The 20,953-nt window shown below is 39.3% G+C and overlaps 2 protein-coding genes across 2 annotated transcripts; both read right to left on the bottom strand.

The window, feature by feature from the left end:
• Positions 1–1,034: 1,034 nt before the first annotated feature.
• Positions 1,035–9,184, bottom strand: LOC127224803 (interferon alpha-12-like). Its single transcript, XM_051187969.1, has 2 exons — positions 9,060–9,184; positions 1,035–1,635 (listed from the first exon to the last, which is right to left on the bottom strand). The coding sequence occupies exons 1-2, from the start codon at positions 9,182–9,184 to the stop codon at positions 1,035–1,037; spliced, it is 726 nt and encodes a 241-aa protein (XP_051043926.1).
• A 7,271-nt stretch (positions 9,185–16,455) lies between these two features.
• Positions 16,456–20,273, bottom strand: Klhl9 (kelch like family member 9). Its single transcript, XM_051188155.1, has one exon. The coding sequence runs from the start codon at positions 20,086–20,088 to the stop codon at positions 18,235–18,237; it is 1,854 nt and encodes a 617-aa protein (XP_051044112.1). The 5' UTR covers positions 20,089–20,273; the 3' UTR covers positions 16,456–18,234.
• Positions 20,274–20,953: the final 680 nt, after the last annotated feature.

Raw genomic sequence — 20,953 nt, 5'->3', positions numbered from 1 at the left:
TTTGAAGCTGAGAAGGGGGGCAGGACCTTTTGGAACAAAGAAGCTTATGCTACAAATTACTGCAGGACACAAGGCTTTTTTTTTTTCTTGGTCCCTCAAAATCAGGAACAGTGTTAACACTCTCTTTTCTGCCCACCCCCTTTGCACGGAGTGTTCTTCACCCTGTGACAATCACCCATACCCTCAGTGCTGGCTCCTTCTTGATGTGCACTTGTGTGCAGAGTCTGATTCCAGGATTGTGTTACTTCTCCATTACCTATGGGAAACCGTGTTCTTGGTTTCATGACTTTTAGAAGGTTACTGATTTTATTTCTAGTTGTTTGCATGAAGGATATTTGTTTTCAGTTAAAACCTCAGAACTTGAGAACAGAACAATAGGAATAGGTCAGATAAGTTAGAGGCAAGTAAGTCTGGGGTATAGTTGGCCAAAGAAGACTAAGTCACAATTGGACAGGAGCAAGACATTCTGGCTTACTACTGCTCAGAATGCTGGTTATATATACAGAAAAGTACTCTGCACTGGAGAAATGTAATGATTTCAGTTTCATTGTCAGTGGATGAGAAGTGTGAGAAAGGCATATCTACTCATCTAAACAATAGGCAATGTTACACAACAATAATTTGCACCCTGCTCATGCATGTAATTTTTATAGTGAAGAGTGTCAGATCAAAACATAATTTTTGAAATGCTATAAAAAAATGAAAAAGGCAAGTCAGATTCATTAAAATAATTTATAGAACATAGAAAATAATTTGGTTACATATGTATTCACTTCAATAAAAATATATATCACTGTCATGTTATAATTGAAAAGAACTTAAGTCAAATAAATAGTTTAATCAATCAGTAAGTATGAAAATATGGAGAACAAATGTCTTTACATGTAGACCCAGTATTGCCCATTTCCAATGAAGCACCTTGAAAGGTTCATTGAGTTTGTGCTAAAATAATGACAATTTGTAACATGTCAGAATCATTGCAGTGGGGTGCAGTGTGGTATTCTAGGAAAGTCCTCTACACTTTGCCTCAGGACTTACTCCTTTTCCTCACCCAATCTTGCCAGCAAGTTGGCTGAGGAAGACAGAGCTCTCCAGACTTCTGCTCTGACCACCTCCCAGGCACAGGGGCTGTGGTTCTTCTCTCTCAGGTAGACAGTGATCCTGTGGAAGTATTTCCTCACAGCCACCAGGGAATCGTCCTGGCTCAGGGGAGGTTCCTGCTCCCCCACCTGCTGCATCAGACAGGCTTGCAGGTCATTGAGCTGCTGGTGGAGGCCAGTGCAGAAGGTGTCTAGGAGGGCTGTCTCCCAAGCAGCAGATGAGTCCTTTGAGCTGAAGAGGACGAGGACCTGCTGGGTCAGCTGCTGCAGGACAGGGATGGCTTGAGCCTTCTGGATGTGCTGGGCATCTACCTTCTCCAGAGAGAATGCAAATTCCTTTCTGTCCTTCAGGCAGGAGAGAAGGCAGAGTCTCCTCATTTGTGCTAGGAGTGTGAAGGCTCTCTTGTTCCTGATGTAATGAGTCTGAGGCAGGTCACATCCTAGAGAGCAGGTTGACCAGTAGTTCATCACCACCAGGGCCATCAGGAAAGCATAGGACCTGGTACTTGTGGATGTTTTAGGTGCTGCTGGTCTTCTGGGTTGTGTATGTGAACCTTCCCCTCTAGGTTCTTAACAACCTTTGTTTAGTTGCTATTACTTAAGGAAGGAATGTTTAATTTTCTTATTGTCACCCACATTACTTTCTACTTCTGTTTTTGTTGTCTTCTATGTATTTTCAACTTGATTTAGACCAGTGTTTCTCAATTGCTTTGTATCCCTCCTCTTGTCTCCAGAGCCTTGCTATATATTTTTCCTAATTGAACTCTGTAGTATGAATAGTTAAAACCAAGAGGCAGATATTGAGGTTGGGGGGGGGGGTAGCGGAAGATTAGAAAAGGAAAGCAGCTGGCCAGTAGATGTTACCTCTACCAAGCATGGGGTAATTCTCTAGCCCTCAGTTTGCCTAGAGACTGAAACTGAGATTGAATAATGAATATCCAATCCTGTCTCTATTAGTCATCAGACTGAATGCCACATGAGATCCTGAACTCATGGGCTTAAGATAAGGTTGGGGTTAGGGTTAGGATTAGTGTTACCATGGTTAAGGTCTTATATACCTCTCTAGTACTGGTGTTAAACTTGTGCACCACCACCACCACTCACTCTCTATGGCTAACTAGTGTAGCTACTGTGATTAAAGGTGTGTACCACCACTGTCTGGGCCCTATGCCTGTGGCTAGTTTTGCAATTTGATCTTCAAGCAAGTTTTGTTTGATCATAAACAGTATATCACCACAATTCTCCCCTTTTTTTAATACAAAAAAGGTTATAATAAAAAAAAACTATGTACAATAAACAGAATACCTATATACAATATATACATGCTATAAGAACACCAATAATGTCTAGTCCATTTTCATTTGACAAATTCAGAGAAAATACTCAGTTATCTATTCTGTCTTGGTGAGTTCAAAATGTTGTACCTAATTTACTTTATATTCCAATTTGCATTATCAAATCATCTTTTAATGTTTCTCAACCTTTTACACTTTATACTTCTTTAGTGAGTTTCTTTTCTTAGTCCGGAAACCTATAACTACCTAGTCTTCTAATCCCTCAGAGACCGACCCAAGAAGGAAATAACATTAACTGAGTAAATAGGAAATATAAGCAAGCGACTTTCAAAAATATGTGAGAAATAACAGAAACAGTTGGCTGCCTGGACAGTCACCCAAGGTTCCTCTGCAAGGTTGGAGCATTCATCTTTGGCCCATAGGCCTAGCATATCTGACAGACTTTTATGTGAAGCTGGATTTTCTGAAGGACTATCGTACCTTGTCTTGGCAAGATTTAGCAGTCATCTCTTTTATGTCCTGTTTGTCCAATTTGAACAGCATACTGTCAGCAGTTGAGACAACGGTACCTTCTTGCTCAGCATCTTACTTTTGCCAAAGAAAGAAATCTCCATGTGGAGTTTCTTCAAGGGCCATCATGTCTGAATTAGATTGGTTCTCCCAGGAGCAGACAAGTTTCATTGTCATAAAAAACAAAAACAAAAACAAAAAAAAAAAAAAAAAAAAAAAGAAAAACAACAAAGAAAACCTATGTTACTAAACATTTCAAATGCCATATTCTGTAGAACTCTGAAGTGTTTGACGATGACCTGTCTTTCTAAACTATATCTTTTTATCTTGAAATCATTCCTAATATGACTACAATTTTGTAATAGGTAATTAATTACTAACCTCATTTCTTTATTACCCTATATACTTGTACATAATAACTTTTAAGGATTATAATTTTGCATTACATTGTTAAATGAGCTGTATAGGTACAACACCTTGAATAAGATTATAAATATATTTACAGTATGTTTTAATAAAATTAATCTCAAATTTGTATCAAAGTTCAATCCAATATACATTATTTAAAACTAGTAGTTATTTTTGAAAAGATTTTAAAATTTTACTTTCGCGTCTCATCTTATCATATCTACATCCTCTCTTTTTCTTTTCAGAGTAGATTCAATAATCTACCCTTTTATCCTATCAGATCTACATCCCTCTTTTTTCTTTAAATGGAGAAAACTGAATCTAATCTCCTTTGTTTAGCTTTTTTCCTATTGCCAATAACAACTTATAACCAATTCCCTCAAACAAAGACAAATATCCATAACCCAATGAATGACTGAACGACCAAAAGCTACCCACTCCACCTCTTGGGAATGTTGGTGTCGTGTTCTTAAATTTACTTCTTGCTGTCTGGGGGGTAATGTCATCTTTGGGGATCCTGAAAAGAAAAATTTGGGTTAATTATCAAGTCCTGGGGAGAGGTAGCTGTATCATTTGTTGTCCAGTCTTTGCATAAAGGGAAAGTGAAGGACTTGTCTCAAGACCTGGCTGGAGTGATCTGAATCATCTCAGCTAGCTACCTTTAAATAGTTATGAGCAGTTTCTAGTCCAAAGTAAATCTTTAGTTGGTGCTTTTCAGCTTAGTGGTGTTATCGTAGTCCTGGTGGAATCATAATGGGGTTTCATTTTCTTTTTGGAGACTTCAGAGATTGCATTAGATCAGATTATTTCTTTTGTTGGTAAATTTTTGCAGGTAGTTCTCCCTTCTTTGTTGAATGTGTACTTGTCCATACACCCTTAAATTCTTCAAAATGGTTGTTTTTATTTTCCTGGAAAGACAAAAACAACCCTTCCCATCCCTAACTTTGAGGAGGTTCAAAATCTAATCTTTAAAATTGATGGTTTCTGCTGAAAATTTTGTTTTATCTGCTAAAGCACTTCTATCATCCAGAGCTGTATGGTTTATTATAATAAGCATTATGCTCTTTAATTGCTCTGAGGAGTTTCCTCCATGACGACAGGAAATGACTAACCAAATTTGGCGTGAGGGCCTGTGAAATGCCCCCCAAGGAGTTTCCTCACAGCAAAGACTTACCTTGAATATCTCTTGTTGACCTACATTCATTAGTCCAATGACTGCTTTCACTACACCTTATGCATACTACAGAAGGAAGGGTATTCTGTTTGGATTATGCCTAGAAAAATCATTGTTCCTAGGAATGCCCTATTTAGAGTCCCTTTTAAAATGCCATTGTTTGCCACTATTAAAACACTTGACATTTCCATTTTTTTTTTTTTTTCCAAACCTCATAGTCATGAGATCAGATGTTGACTGTATTTGGGTCCATTCCTCCAAAGGTGCTGACCTTGCCTTTAAACACCTAATTATCCTTTTGCATTGAGAATTACCATTTTCAAAAGCCAGAGGTTCAATTATTTTTTCTAGCTTCTGAATCTGGTATCATTCTATTTATTGCTAATGCCCATCTTTGTAAGAAATATGTGCGACCAGGAAGATTGAGCCTGGTTAGGAATAGAAGACAGGAAAGAGAGACAGACAGACAGAGAGAGAGACAGAGAGAGAGAGAGAGAGAGAGAGAGAGAGAGAGAGAGAGAGAGAAGAACATAAAAGAGGGAGCCAATATTGGTTTGAAGATAAAATTGAACACAAAGGAAGGTCTAGAGAACTACAAGACTGCTCCCAACTAACAATCTCAACTTCCGTGGAAAGGCTACCATAAATGCCCTTCCTGGAGAATGAGATTAACAACTAACTTCTCCATGGAGCCCTCAACTAATGCCTGTTGGAAACAGGATCAAACACCCATACATAAACACTGAGTCGAACTAGAACCCAGATGCAGATTGAGAGGACAAGACCAGGTGGCAGAAATACATAGAGACAGCTTACCTGAACAAGGAGGAGCTAAAACGGGCCACCAGACTGATAGCTGGGAAGCCAGCATGGGACTGACTCAGTCCCCCCTGAATATGGGTCTCAGCTAGAAGTACTGAGCAGTCTAAGGGACCTCAGATTGTGGAGCCAGGATGTATCCCTGGTGCACAAAAGGACTTTGTGAACACATTCCCCATGGAGGGATAACTGCCTTAATCTAGAGACAGGAGAGAAGCCCTAGTCCCTACTTCACATGACCTGTCAGATCTACATGACCCCAACTGGATGGCATTCCCCTACATATGGAATTGGGGTGGTGGGATGTGAGGGAAGGGTGGTTAGAGTGCATGTGAGAGGGCAGAGAGGGTAAAAGGGAGGGAAGGAGGGAAGGAGGAAGGGAGGGAGGGAGAGGGAATTGGGATCGACATGTAAAATAATAAATTAAAGTTAAAAAAAAAAATGCTTTGACTCCAAAATTTAAGTTCAAGGAAAAGTTACTGGGGAAAAGGCTGTCTATTTTTGTTTCCACAGAAAATGAAAAGATGTGGATTCCTTCCAGACTAATGTGGTTTGATCAAGTCAGACCACCTGAAACAGAGTACCAGGTGATCCTACATTCAAAACAGCTGGACAAAGCAGCCTAACAGACTACAGCCAGGATTTCTGCATTGTCTTAGAATCTCCCATGACAGCGTCCCTTACCAGCAGGAAGTAGTTTGGAAAGAACGACATCCAAATTCCCAAATATTGTTCAGAAATTTTTGTTTTCATTTCAATGGATTTGGTTATATAAAATAAAATAAAAAGCAAATGTGAAGTCTTCCTTTGGTCACTGTATAACTTTGAAAAATTACTGTTTTCTATCCTACTTCTCAAAGCAGCTGTCAGCATAAAGCCAGGGGATGGTTATAATAAAGAGATTGCCTTTCTATGGCAGCATAATCTCCTCCAAGAAGCTGGGAGAATTTGAGAGAATGGGAAATCTTAGGAGATTTCCATTCCTCTAGCTTTATACCATTGTCCAATTTTCTTAGCCTCTTCTCTGAGCCAGGTACTCCATTGTGACTGTATACTAGGCTCTAAAACAGCATTAATCAAGTTTATCCAGTCTCTAGAAATATTACAAACTAACCCCAAATCTAACATCTGCTTCATAAATGGTGAATGCATGCTTTGTGAGACTACCATTTCCTTCAATCTCCTTAAATCTACCATTGGTATAGGACTCCAATTAGCTATTATAGAGCCTCCATAATTTGGCCATTCTTGTAAGGTTACACATGGAGCCCTGTGTGTAGTTGCAGCCTGGGATGGTGGCTTCAAAGCTACAGGCAAACAGCTTTTTTGTGCAGTCATACCTTCACGTTGGGTGCCAATATGTAGTATGAATAATAAAAATATGTAGTATGAATAATAAAAATATGTAGTATGAATAATAAAAAGACAGATATTAGGGGGAAAGCTGAAGATCAGAAAAGCAAAACAGCCAACCACTAGAGAGTTCTTACTTCTACCAAGGCTAGGGTGATCCTGTCCTCAGTTTTGGTGGAGACTCAATGCCACATGAGACCCTGAGCTCCTGTCTTATGTACCTCTCTACTGCTTGGATTAAAGGCATAAACCACCACCACCCAAATTCTATGACTAACCAGTGTGACTGCTGGGATTAAAGGTGTATATCACCACTGCATGATCTCTATGGCTATGGCTAGTTTTTCCATTTGATCCTCAGGCAAGATTCATTAGCTCATAAACAATGTATTACTACAATACCCATAATTAATTTTCAATAACAAATACAAAAATTAAATTTAAATAACAAATGCAAACTTTACCTACTTTATATCTTTGTTCTAGATATAAAAGAAATCACAAAATTTTGTTTTAAATTAAACTCAGCAATGGTAAGATAACAAGTATAAGTAGAAAGTTAAAGTTAAAAACTCTTGATTATGGCACAAGTTCTAATAGGTCTTAATAATAAAACCCAGAGTTAGATATTGGGGTAAAAGCTAGAAGTTCAGAAAAGTAAAACAGCCAACCACAAGAGAGACCTCTTACCTCTTCTGATCATCACCAAAGGGGTGATCCTGTCCCTATGAATCCCCAAACTGAAAATGCTCGACTGACTGCCTCAGACTTATTGTCCAGACTGTTTCAGACTAACTGCTGCTCAGAATTCCTCTCTTTCTTGTCTTCTGCTTTATTTCCTTTCTCTGCCCATCCATATCACTCCTGTCTCTACCTCCCTAGTGCTGGGATTAAGGCATGTGACTCCCAAGTACTGGACAATAGAGAAGACAGCCCATTCATAGACGTAAACACACAGAAGTAAATGAACCCCATCTTCATAGACCACACATCTGAAATAAACCCTGAAATGCATATATATCAGTGGTGGCACCTGCTTTTAATCCCAGCACTCAGGAGGCAGGAGGCAGGTGAATCTCTGAGGTAGAGTTCAGCTGTGTCTAGAGTTCCAGGAGAGTCAGGACTACACAGAGAAACCTTGTCTCACAAAACAAACAAACAAGCTGGGCAGTGGTGGTGCACATCTTTAGTCCCCACACTCAGGAGGCAGAGACAGGAGTATCTCTGTGAGTTCAAGGCAAGGCTAGTCTGCAGAGTGAGTTCCGGGACATACTCCAAAGCTACAGAGAAACCCCATCTTGGAAAAACCAAAAACCCCAACAAACCAACATGATTTTATCTCAACACAATAAAGTCTTTATATATTAAGTCCAAAGACAATAACAGACTGAAAAGAAGGAGAATCCACAACCCGACAATGGTATCACAGCTCTTATTCAATATAGTACTAGCAATTATAGTTAAAGCAATTTGCCAAAAGAAAGTAATGAAAGACATGCCAAGAGGGATGAAGTCAAATTATGCCTATTGGCAACAAAATGGTTTTTTATACATAGAAAACCTACTTTGTTTATTAACAGTAGTACCAAACTACACTGAGCATGATAGTGTTTAATTAATCATAGTCATGTCCTCTCTGCTCCTTGAGGGCAATCACCACCCAAATACCTTTCTTACTCATGAGTACTCCTTGCCAAGTTCATTGTCTGTCATTTAAACACAGAAGATAACTGAATGACTCATCATTTGCTTTCCCTCCTTTGGCACTATTTTTGGTAGATTACATCAAAAAACCTGTATCTTGTTTAAAAGAACAGATTAAATCAAATCTAGTAGCTCTAAAGAGACATGTAAAGACATAAGGCATATGTACTTGTGTACAATTTTAGAAGTATAAAAATGGCATCTAGGATCAAACATCTAAGTAGTCAGGTTAGACTTTAAGAGAAGAGATAGGAGCATTCAGATGGATTTTATTGCAGCACTGGGCTTTGGATGAACATGTTCTGCTGGGGGTTGGACATCTGCCATTTTCTGTGAGCATACTGAATTTTTTTCCTTTTTGCGCCAAAAAGAGTAGTGCTGAGGTCATAATCTGAGTTCAATAAGTGAAATGTGGAGTCAGAGTGGGATAAATAAAAAACCTTGAGGTCTTGGACATGTGTGAGAACTCCACAGATCAGCTGCATTCCCCATGTCAATACAGTCACTCCTGAAGGTAGTGCTCTCCAGTTCTATGCTCTTAGTTGTGGTCTTGTTTGGAAACATATCCCGGCAAGCAGGAGACCTACACAATTCCATTCCAAATCAGAGGAATCTGCCCTTATTATCTGTGTCTATTTGCAGGTTCCCTCAAGACAAATAGAGAATAACAAATCCCAAAAGGCTCAGGCTACCTACCTCTGTTCTCCTGTCAAAATCTTGAAAATTGTTTTAGGACCTGGTAATCTGGTAATCTGGAAATGAAAGAGGCCTTGAGCACTGGAAATCCAGCCTGACTGCTGGAGATGTGCCCAAGGGACCATTTTTCACTAAACAATACACAGCAGTTATGCTGGTGTGTATCAGAAACCCCAGGAGGTTGGAAGACTTAAGACCCAGTTTTGATGTGTTGGGTCTTATTAGCTAATATATTATTTCAAGACTATAAATATTCACTCAATCCAAGGGCATTTTTCTGCTTCAGTTATAAAACAAACTTTAAAAAGTAGAAACTGCTTTTGTGCAGAAAGAACTTGAATTTTATATGTAGTCATTCAAGCTTATCTTTTAACAATTGTTACGTTGTCAGAAGTTATTCTTTATAAACATGGTCAGCTTCCAGTTTTCATTGCTTGGTAAAGGTGGAGGGAGTTTAAACAATGACTCATACTACAAGACAAACTTAAACTTTTAATCTGTTCTTAAATCAAGAAGGAATGTTACTCCCATTTAGTCATAAAATATTTTAAGTATCTTTGCTACCTGCAATTTACTTATCCTTGTGAATGTTGTGGTACATTCAATAAAGACTTATTTTCCTTTCTCTGAACACTCTGTCATGGGAAAAGATTTTAATGGGAAAGTAATTTAGATAGAAGCGTTCCAGGGCTCTGAAGGAGACATCAGTTGAAAAACCCTTGAAACTGCAACAGGTATCGAATATGCTTTCTATACACCATCTATTTTTCACTTTTCTATTAAGGGTCTACTTCTGGATTCTGAGATGCCAGTCTTGTGGGGATGTAGACAAGTGAGCATTCACTTAACAGTAATAACACCTGTGAAACAGAAAAGTACAGGATCATGGATCATATCGAGATTATGTGGGTCAGAGGAAGCTTCTAGAAGCTGCTGTTCAGGTGGCATCTCAAGAATCTTTGGACTTAGCCAGCAATGGGGATCAGGGATGTGACAGTGTACTGGCCAGTGTGATCATACAGGAACAGAGTAAAAGAAAAGGCTAAAATACATAAGATATTAGAGGAGAACAGAAATAGAGTAGAAAGTAGAAATTTTATTATTAAAGGCTTTGTAAGCAATTAGGGTTTTATAATCCACAAACAAGGTTATTGGGACTATAGAAATGTTTCAAACACCATACTGCTGTAACAAGTAAAATTAGATATTTCTTGTCCAGTTCCAAAACCTGCCTGGAAGTTAGGTTCCATATATTGTACAGAAAGAAGGGTGGGAACCCATTAGAAAATAGCTATTTAATAACAGGAGCTAATTAATCCAGTTAGAAGATATCCATGGGGTTGCAAATTGTTATGGACACAAGTTAAGACCAAGAACTAAACAGAGGTATCAAAAAGAGAGTGCTTGTTAGGTCAGGCATGATGGCACACACCTTTAATCCCACACTGAGGTAGACAGCTCTGTGAGTTCAAGGCCAGTCTGGTAACACAGCAAATTCCCAGACCAGCTAGAGCTGCACAGTGAGATCCTGACTCAAATAGACAAACGATAATGTTTATTGAATTGTGAAGATGCCTTAGAAACAAGCTCTAGACAAAACCTTGGGGAGGGGGGAGAAAAAGCAGAGAACATCTCTTCTGATGATCCTGCTCTCATATGAATCATGAGGAACTGCTACACACCTATGTCCTTTCTGACTACATCACAGATCGGTCTGGAAGCTTGAACTTGTTCTGAGAATGTGATCCTTTTCTAGACTTGTAATGAAAGCCATAAGCTATAGACCAATGGGAACAGCTTTCCCAGTGAGCTTGACTTCAAGACAAACCAAGTCAGGTTTCACCATCATTCAGTCATTTAAATACAACAGTGAGATATTCAAGCACACAGACACTAAGTATCAACATCAAGTTGAAAAGAACTACTTCAACAACATCTAGTTTAGAAAATATGGAGGGCCTTATGGGGTCACACTAAGAAATAATTGACAGTAGTATCAGAGTGAAGTGATCATTTGGGAGCTTATTTTCTCTTTTGTTGGTTAAAGAAATACATTTATTTACAAAGTATGAACCCTGGAAGATCATTTTACTATCCTGCCAAATTGCTTTCTAAATTGTTTACACCAATAATTAACGTATTCAGCAATATAAGCATGCTTCCTGCCTAACAATTGAGATTTTTTAAATTGTTCAGTATTTGGCATCTGAAAAATTAGAATAGCACCTTAGTATTTGTGAAGTGTGTTAGACTTCCATTATAATGACAAAACACCTAGAAGGAACAACTTAATGGTTTGTGTGTGGGGGAGGGGAGTGGAGAAGGGGTTCTTTTCACTCCTGGTTTCAAAGTCTATCCAAAGTCACTTGGCCACACTACTTTGGACCTGTGGCAACACAGGTCATTCAGGCAGGAAAGCACTACAGCACAGTCCACTCACAATTTGGCAGCTGGAAAGCAAAGAGAGAAAAGAGGCAAAGTCCAAGTCAATTATCCCCCTTCAAGAGTCCAATTCTGATTATGGAATTTCCTCTATGCTTTACTTCTTGAAGTATCCATCACCTCCCCAAAGCACCATGGGCTATAGTCTCTGGAGGTCTTTCACTATCCAAACTACAGCATAAGGTGTTTGTGAAGATACACATCCTATAATTTTTAAGACTCCCAAAGAAGCACTTTACGGGTGAGACCAAGACCATCTTCCTCTAACAAAGGGGCTCTATAATCCTAGTCAGACATTTAAAAATTGCCTATAAGATAAATTTCCTCGTGATAGTACCACAATACTTCTGGAAAAATTAACTCATCTTTAATTAATAAAATTAGTTAAAGAAAGGTTTATAATATGCAAACAATAAAATTCCTTAGGTACAAACACAAATGGGTCTACCTAAAACATTAAGAAACAATGAAATCAATGTACACAAAAATCAGTATAACAAAACCACTTATTCCTTCCCAATGTCATTAGAGTTTAGAACATACAAAAACCCAATTAAAAGTAAAACTATATACCAAAGAAAAGTTGAAAGGCCATTAGAACTGAAGAAAACAATTTATTCTTACTGTAAATAATATTGTACAGGTAGTAAAAATTATACATGTTGTTACAGAAAAAATACATAATTTGAAAGCATACATTAGATTTCATGCAAATAAAAAATGTAGTAGAATATTTTATCAGTAACAACATATGCCTAATACCAGCTCTCAGGAGACAGAGGCAGGTGACTCTCTGTGAGTTTGAAGCCAGCTTACTCTATAAATCAAGTTCCAGGACATCCAGAGCTGTTACACAAAGAAACCCTGTCTGGTGGGGAAGGGGGGGGGGAGGAGAGAGGAGGGAGGGAGGAAGGGAGAAAGAGAAAACAGAGGCAGTTATATTACAATATAATGGCAAAAATGTGTAGTGAAGTAATTAAAAGCAATAAAAAGAGCCAAGTTGGTGGCACAGGCCTGAAACCCCAGCACTTGGGAGGTGGAAGAAAGACTGTGTGTCTAGGATTATTCCTAGCTACATAGAGTTTGAGGCCAGCCTGGGCTTAAAAATACAAAAGTATCAGCAAAAAGCCAATTCCCCTATTACAAAGAAATTAAAAAAAAATCAAAACTGCATGTTTATACATTTCAGAAAAATATGGACGAGTGTCCACTACTAAGAATATTAATAGTTTAATTTTTAATGTAAGTTTAGAAGTATCAGCAAAAAGCCAATTCCCCTATTACAAAGAAATAAAAAAAAAAAAAAAAATCAAAACTGCATGTTTATACAAGTCAGAGAAAAATATGACAAGTATCCACTACTGAGAATATTAATAGTTTTTTAATGTAAGTTTAGAAGAAAAACTTCTCCATTTCCAACAAGAATGGAAAGCTACTTGAACAGGAGATAGGCAGTAAATGTCAGCTTCATAGTTCAGAACCATCACCAACAAAGGTGTAAGACCAAGACCAAGGAACACAGTCAGTGTTGTATAAAAACAAGACATTAAAACTACTTCCCAATGGCCAAAATGTAAAATAGGTACAAATGATCACAACTTGAAGAGCACTGTTCCTGTTTGCTTTCGGCTGCCAGGATAAACCATGACCAAAGCAACCTGGAAAAGGTTTATTTCAGCTTACAGGTTAAAAGTCCTTCATGAAGGGAAGTCAGGACAGCAACCTGGAGGCAGGAACTAAAGTAGAACCACCGAGAAACGAGGAACGATGCTTACTGGCTTGCTTTTATGGCTTGCTTGGCTTGTTTTTTCATACAGTCCAGGACTACCTGCCCAGGTGGTACTGCCCACCGTGAGCTGAACCACCACACACCAACTAATCAAAAAAAAAAAAAAAAAAAAAAAAATGCCCCACAGACTTGCCTACCAGCCAATCATACTTAGAATTTTCTCAGACTAACATTTCTCTTTTCTGTTTGACCATTTCAAGATGACAAACCAAAAAACTGTAAGTTAATTAGCAGTCTCCAAAGTGCCACTGGTGAAAAGACTCTTTACAGGAAACAGGACAATTAATGAAGAAATACAGGAACAGTCAGGTGTGGGAGGCAGAAGCAGGTGGGTCTCTGAGGTCTTGATCTACATAGTGGTCTCCAGACCTGTCAAGGGCTAGTGAGGGTCTGTCTCAAAACACAACAAACAAAACACCCAGGAGCAAATTAATGAAACATTTGAATGTTCACTGTGCTGACCTTTGTCAACTTAACACAGGCTAGGATCATTTGGGAAGAAGGAACCTCAACTGAGAAAATGTCTCCATCAATTGGCGTGGGGGTAAGTCTGGGGGACATTTTATTTTATTTACTTATTTATTTTGATTAATGATATATGTGGGAGGGCCCAGCTCACTGGGGGTAGTGCCCTGGCTTGGTCCAGGTCCTGGGTGTTAATATATATATATATATGAAGGCAGGCTAAGCAAGCCATAGGAACAAGCCAGTAAGCAGTACTCTTCCAACAGCTTCTGCTTAAACTCCTATCTGCAATTACTGCCCTAACTTCTCTCAGTGAGATTGTAATGTGAAACTATTGGACTGAGAAAGATACCTGCCCCCACAGTTGCTTTTGATCATGGTATTTATCACAGCAACAGAAACCCTAAGACATTCACTGAGCACAGTTCTGCTATAAATGCACTCAGCACTCTTATAAATGCTTTCCGGGAACCTAGAAAAATTTAGCACTGTCCAGATTTACTCAGAATGTATCACCTGGTTATACATGGGGCAAAGTTTTATGTATAATGATTAAAACTTACATCTGGTTTATTTACAGTGGTGAAGTTTGGGAGGAGGTAAGTAGTCAAATGTATAGAAATATAAAAACTGGCACTTTGATGAAGTTAAATTCTGTATGCATACATTTTCAAACAACCTGTTTGAATTATTGATTAAACTAAATTAAAAGTCTAAACTGCTGGGGCTGGGGAGACAGCTCAGTTGCCTCACAACCACAAGAACCCATCTGGATCCCAGTACCTACGTGAAAATCAGGAGTTGTGACTGAAGTGCTGTAGATACAGAAGATTCTCACTGCTTTCTGGCCATCAGTTTAGCTGAACTGATAAGCTGAAGGTTCAATAAGAGACCCTGTCTCAAAATAAGGTGGAGAGGCAATTGTGGAAGACACCCTACTTCAGCATCTAGCCTCCACACACATGTACACACATAAACCTACACACACATATGAAATCATATACACACAAGCACACAATAAACTCATATACACACAAGTACACACATACATAGGAACCTGCATACACATATATACATGTGAACCCACGTACACACATGTACACAAACTATAAAATGCCACTGGCCACTACTACCACCTACTTAATGAATACTTCTATGTGCAAACCACTTTTGAACAACTACTTACAACCATAACACATACACTATTTTTTAGATTTATGGGAGTTTTGCCTTCATGTACTTATGTACACCATGTGCATATCTGGTGCCCACAGACGTCAGAAGCCATCATATCCCCTGGAATTGGAGTTCCTTACCATCATGTGGAAGCTGGGAATTGAACCCCAGTCCTCTGTAAGAGCAACCAGGGATCCTAAGTACTGAGCCATCTCTCAAACCCTAAGATGCAAACTCAACAAGCTCCATGGGTAAGAGGAAACATGGATTTTATAGATGTAAACTTACCCCCACCCAAAGTCAGTGGACTTTAGTTGAGCTAAAGATACTTTGTGAAATGTAGTAATGTTCTGAAGCAACGTATTTTTTCTTCATGAGAACAAAGTACTTTCAATTATAAGCCAGAAAAAAGTTTAATATTATCAATGTACTAACTACACTAGAAAGCAAGAAAAGATCCAAGTCTGGCTTTATCTGCAGGAAAACACAATTTATCTTTTTGGTTTTACTATGCAGCCTAGACTGGTCTTAAATGCATAATCTTCTAGCTTCTACACTACTTCCAAAAGAATCTGCTTTTCACAATGACATGCACTTGGAAATAAACTTCATGAGTATTATTTCTTAATATCTACAAATGAAAAACTAAGTAAATCATATTAACAGTGGTTTGTCTTTGAAACTTGGATTGGCAGTTTGCCAATGTCTTTACATATGTAAGTATGATGAACCCAATATTCACAGAGCTTATGGCTGGCATGTAAAAAAAAAAAAAAAATATCAAGGAAAATTTTTATCTTATGCTTTATTTTCCTATTCTTTTTGTAGGACAAATGTTATTTTTATATCAGAAAAGCTTGTAAATATTGAAAACTTACTGAGGAAAAAAGAGAACAAACATTAAAAATGTTTTGTAATGATATATGCTTGTATCCCCTTTATATGTTGGATCTTTTAAAAATTACTTACGAACATGTTTTTTTTCATATATTTCTTCATAGTGAAAAATTTTCATAATGAAAGTATCACCATTCCAAAATCACTTATAATTTCCATTTTAAGAGGATTTCTGGGTTTAATTAGTTATAGTAACATAGTACCAGCCAGTTACTTGTATGACTCTATGTGTAGATTATCAACTAGAGAAACAACACTAGAAAGCAAAAAGGACAGGTGGATGTGTAAGACTGTAGGGTGATGCAGATGGAGCAGTCAGCTCACCTGATTAAGAAACACTTATGACAGAATGAGGATGTCAATCAAATGTACTCAGTAGAAGGCAGAAATGCTTTTTAGCAAAAGAAGGAAAAGTACACACAGAAAACAGGCTGTATAATATTTCACTATGTCAGAATCAATATGAAAAAGTAATGTATCAATTCTAGATTACAAATAAACCATAGGAAAGCTATCCACAAAGATCAAAATGTAGAAGCAACAATTCTGGTTTCAAAAATTAATTAAACAGCTTCCATTTGTAGAACTAAAGAGTCTGAGGGGAAGAAAAAAGGCAATACAAGAAAATATCAGTTAAATAATTTTATTATATAAAGAAATCCTGTAACTTTATATGAAAAACAAAGCAATTCTAATAGGTATTACAAGGAAAAATGACATGGATATTTAACCAAAAAGAAAATGAAGCTATTCAAAATACCCAAGTAAAGTATTCGCGCTTGCTTTAAAAAAAAAAAAAAAGAGTTTGGGATGCCACTTCTTGCTCACTCAATACACAAAGTTAGTAGCAATGTTTATCTTAACTTCTAAAAGTATTCAACTGTCTAAGTAATAATAATAAAAAAAGGAGTCATTAAAAAACAAAAAAGTATGAAAATTTCTGTCAATGTAGTAAGTAAAGTTCAGATACCAGAAGCCAAAGCCTTTTCCTTGGTCTGAATTACATTAAGGGGCTGCCAAGGCATTGCTTGTGATTTACACTCTACCACTCTCACAGGGCAGCTACACATACACACATATATGTGTGCACATATGGTTTTTGCTTTTCCTTCAGGTGAACTACTTTTCCAGGAAAGCACATATTCAGTATCACTCATTACCAAAGATCACTATAATTCCATTTGTCCCTTTAAGATTTTTCCATATAATTCACAGCCAGAAAGTAACCCACAGTACTGAAGACTGAAAGTCAACAGTGCCTTTAAAAAAAAAAAAAAAAAAAAACCAGCTGGCTTGTTAGGTGATCTGAAGTTGGTTCTGTCCTTGGGTCAAGGCTGAAAAGGCGTACTTCTGATTTGATGCAGAACAGGGTCTATCTGTTTGCTTAGATCACAGCCTTGAGGCAGCCTACACTGCTCAGTATGTTATCAGCTACAGTTGCAACAGAAATCACTCAAAAATCACACAATAAGCATGTCAAAGTGACAAAGGTGGGAGCTGAACTTAAAAATTCTTTGTTCAGAATGTTCCCTTGCCTTTCTTGACTGCCAAATCTCACAGGAAAAAGAAGTTAGTAACAAACAATTCTCCAAAACCTGACTTTTGCTAAATAATCTATATACATATAATTACAGATTATGCAGAAAAACTAAGTTTCATTTAAAGAAACAATCCCATAAAACATGACAAATTTGGCTGTCAATTTAATTTGTTGTAGCCCTTAACTATCTAAATTTTGCTTAGCACTTTAAACACTAACTCTGGTATTGAATTCTCATTGAAATAAAAGGAATTGTTTTCTGAAAGAAAACATTAGCTCATTTTCACTACCGCTGACGTTTCTATCAGTTTTAAAAACTTATATGTACACATGAATTTTTGTGCGAGCCTATGTATGTTTTGTGTACATGCTCCAAAATTTTCTTTTCTCCAGTAAGATAACAAATCCTAACTTACTGTTTCTTCTAGTTAATATTTTTACTATTTCTTCTACCTAAGAAACTTCATATATTCTAAGGGTAATCACATAGCCTAGCTAACAAATTGTCAAAAACTATCCAAGAGGGAGGTAGCTGTACCTTGGCAATCTTTTATTATTTTAGTTTATAACAGGGGACCTCCATTTGATGTTTTAGTCAAATCAAAACTTTCAATTTTGTAGCATAATGGACAATTACACATTTACTATGATCACCTACAATTTCACATATGTAACACCACAAAAGACATCTAATTTTTCATGTATCTCTTTCACTTGTTAAAACAGCTAAATATATTTAACACAGTTTTCAGAATGCACTTATTAGCCATTAGTAACATAGTAAGCAAAACAAAAACACCTAAGTTACCTTTTAATCTATTAAGTGTAGTAATAAGAGACAACTGAAGGGGCTTAACACCTTGTATCTAAGAATGATCTGAGGGTGCTGAAAGAGGTGATTCTCTGGAAGGTGACCCAGGGTTTTCTTCAGGTGGAAAAACTGTGAGAGTGCAAGCCCGAATGCCACCAAGTGACTCTGGAAGATCAAAAACTTTATGCCACTCATCTTTTTCTGGGTCGTACTTCTGGACAATTTCTACCATGCAACGGTTATTCCAAGAATATCCACCAACAACATAGATTTTGTTTTCAAAAACAGCAACTCCAACATCACTCTGACCTCTCAGCATAGCAGCAATTGGAGTCCATTGGTCAAGAGTTGGTGAATAGTATTCGCAGCTTAGGACATCATCATAATCACTCGTTCCTCTGAAGTGGTTGCCACCAATCACATACAGCTTGTCTCCAACTGTACACATGCAATGCAGACCTCGGACTGTAGTCATAGGAGCCTTCTGTGTCCATTTGTCTGTATCTGGGTCAAAACACATGAGCTCATTTTGGAAAGTGTCATGGGTAATTCCTCCAGAAATGTACATCAAACCCCCATACACTGTTCCAGCATGGCCATAGTGGGGCTCGCTCATTTTTGCAACATAGCTCCATTCGTTCATTCTCGGGTTGTAACATTCTACTGTGGCCAGTTCACCAGCTGCACTGCGCCCACCAACTGCATACAAATGTCCTTTGAGGGCACTCAGGTGAAAGAATGTGCGCTTTTCATTTAATGATGCCACCTGCATCCACTTATTATACCGAGGGTCAAATCTGAAAACTGTATCAACAGCAGTTTTCCCTTTTGTATCATAATTACTCTGACCACCAACTACATAAAGGAAATTTCCAATAACGGCAATGCCGTGCTGGTATCGGGGAGCATCCATGGGGGCTAAGGACTTCCACTCCTGTGCCCTTTCATCGTACATCCGTAATTCTTTACTGACAACCAGCTGTTGCCTCAAAACTCCTCCTAAGGTAACCAAGTGAGTGGAATCAGATCGAATGGCAGTTCTGTCTGACTGCATCACTGGCTGCATATACGGCATCATTTGGTAATTGCTTGCTTCCAAAAGTAAATTCACACAGGTATTGTCCGTTCTCATGAAATCTACTGTCTGCACGTAGTTGATGAGGTCCTGCGGTGTCATCAGTGGGAATCGAATATTCTTCATTAATTTTGCAGCATAGTCCATCCGAGGGTCTTCCAGCCTCAACCAGCGGCAGGCTGCCTTGAAGAGTTCAAGCTCGGAACAGTGCTTGAGACTATTGCTGGAAAGCACAAAGGCAAGCCGTTCAAAGGGGAGTTTTAGAAACTCCCCAGTACTCAACAATGCAGGAAAGTTCTTCAGGATGAAATTATTTACATATTTATCCACTTCTATAAGATTGTAGGTGTTGGCAATCCGTCCAACCTCAACGCAGTTATCTAAGGAGACGCCCGATATAAGAAATACTTTACAAAAGTCCAAAACCGGTAAGATCTGTAGAAAGCTGGCAGCTTCAAGGGTGTCCTGGAGATTGTCCATATTAAGAGACAGTTTTGCGGTATAAATAAAATCAATGATTTTCTTCAGACCAACTTTGTTCACCCCGTGAAGTTTAATGCACATTAAATCTTGTTCTTTCATCCCCCCTGTGAACATGGCCTTGAAGTAATCGCTGGCGGACGCCATCATGGCTCTATGAACCGGGAAGATTTCATCTCCATCACCAGGGACCAGAGTCACGTCACAAAGCAGCCCCTCTAGTCTGAGCTGATCAAAGCCTTGCAATACGACAGAGCTGTGGGTATTGCTGGTAAAGAACCGCGTAGTTCCTGCCTTGCAAGGCTGCAGGTGGGCAGAGACGCCCATCTCGCCGTTACCGAGAGACACCTTCATGGGAAAGCCCTGCGTTCGCAGCGAGCCGCAGGCCGCGGACGTTACAAAGAGAACGCTGGGAGGAAACTCGGCGCCGCCGAACCAAGGACACTCGGTCGCCTCGGCCCCGCACGGGCAACACCCACGCCCGCCCCGCGGCAGGTTCCCGCAGCGCGGCCGACCTCAAACCTGCCGGTGAGGCCGGTGAGTCATGCCCCGAGGCGATCAAGCGACCGCTTCACCTCGTCGGGCCCGCGCTGTCGTCCTCTGCGGCTGCTCTCGGGGCGGGGGAGGGGCCGTCACGGCCTGCGCGCCGCCGCTGCCGCCCGGCCTGGCTCCGCACCTCAGCGAGTCGCCGCCGCGCCCTCGAAGGTCCCCGCAGCGTCGCCTCCGCCACCGGCTCGGCTCGGAGCAGGACCTGGAACTCCGGTTTGAGGCTAGAACGGCGGCTTAGACCGGACACCTAGCCCGTCCTTCCGGAAAGGCCGAATCCCAGGATCCCTCGGGTTAGGAGCGGCTGCCACAGCTACTGCGCCTGCGCGGCTGGCCTGGCCAGGGGGCGGGCGGATGGGGGAAGGGCGCGGGCGGGCTGGGGGTGGGGTTACGCTGCCCCCTTCCACCCCCCCCCCCCCGCGGGAGGCCGAGAGGGGGCCTTCTTGCAGGCTTGCAGGAATGCGCATGCTTGCTTTCATGCTTGCTGAGTGAGGTTTTCTTAGCACTTTCTAAGAGCGCATTCTTTCTAAGATTTACGCTTATTCTATTGTGCCAGAACAAGCAAGGAAATGCAGCCTTTGTTAAAACTGAGAAGAAACCTGGCAGAAGAAATCATTGCATCATTTAAGTCTTTTTTTTTTTCTTTAACAACAGTTTTACAGTTTACATCACA

The sequence above is a fragment of the Phodopus roborovskii genome, unplaced genomic scaffold (genome assembly GCF_943737965.1).
Source record: "Phodopus roborovskii unplaced genomic scaffold, PHOROB, whole genome shotgun sequence".
Taxonomy (NCBI): domain Eukaryota; kingdom Metazoa; phylum Chordata; class Mammalia; order Rodentia; family Cricetidae; genus Phodopus; species Phodopus roborovskii.
The sequence above is the reverse complement of the archived record's forward strand: the minus strand, read 5'-3'. Positions and strand labels throughout refer to the sequence as shown.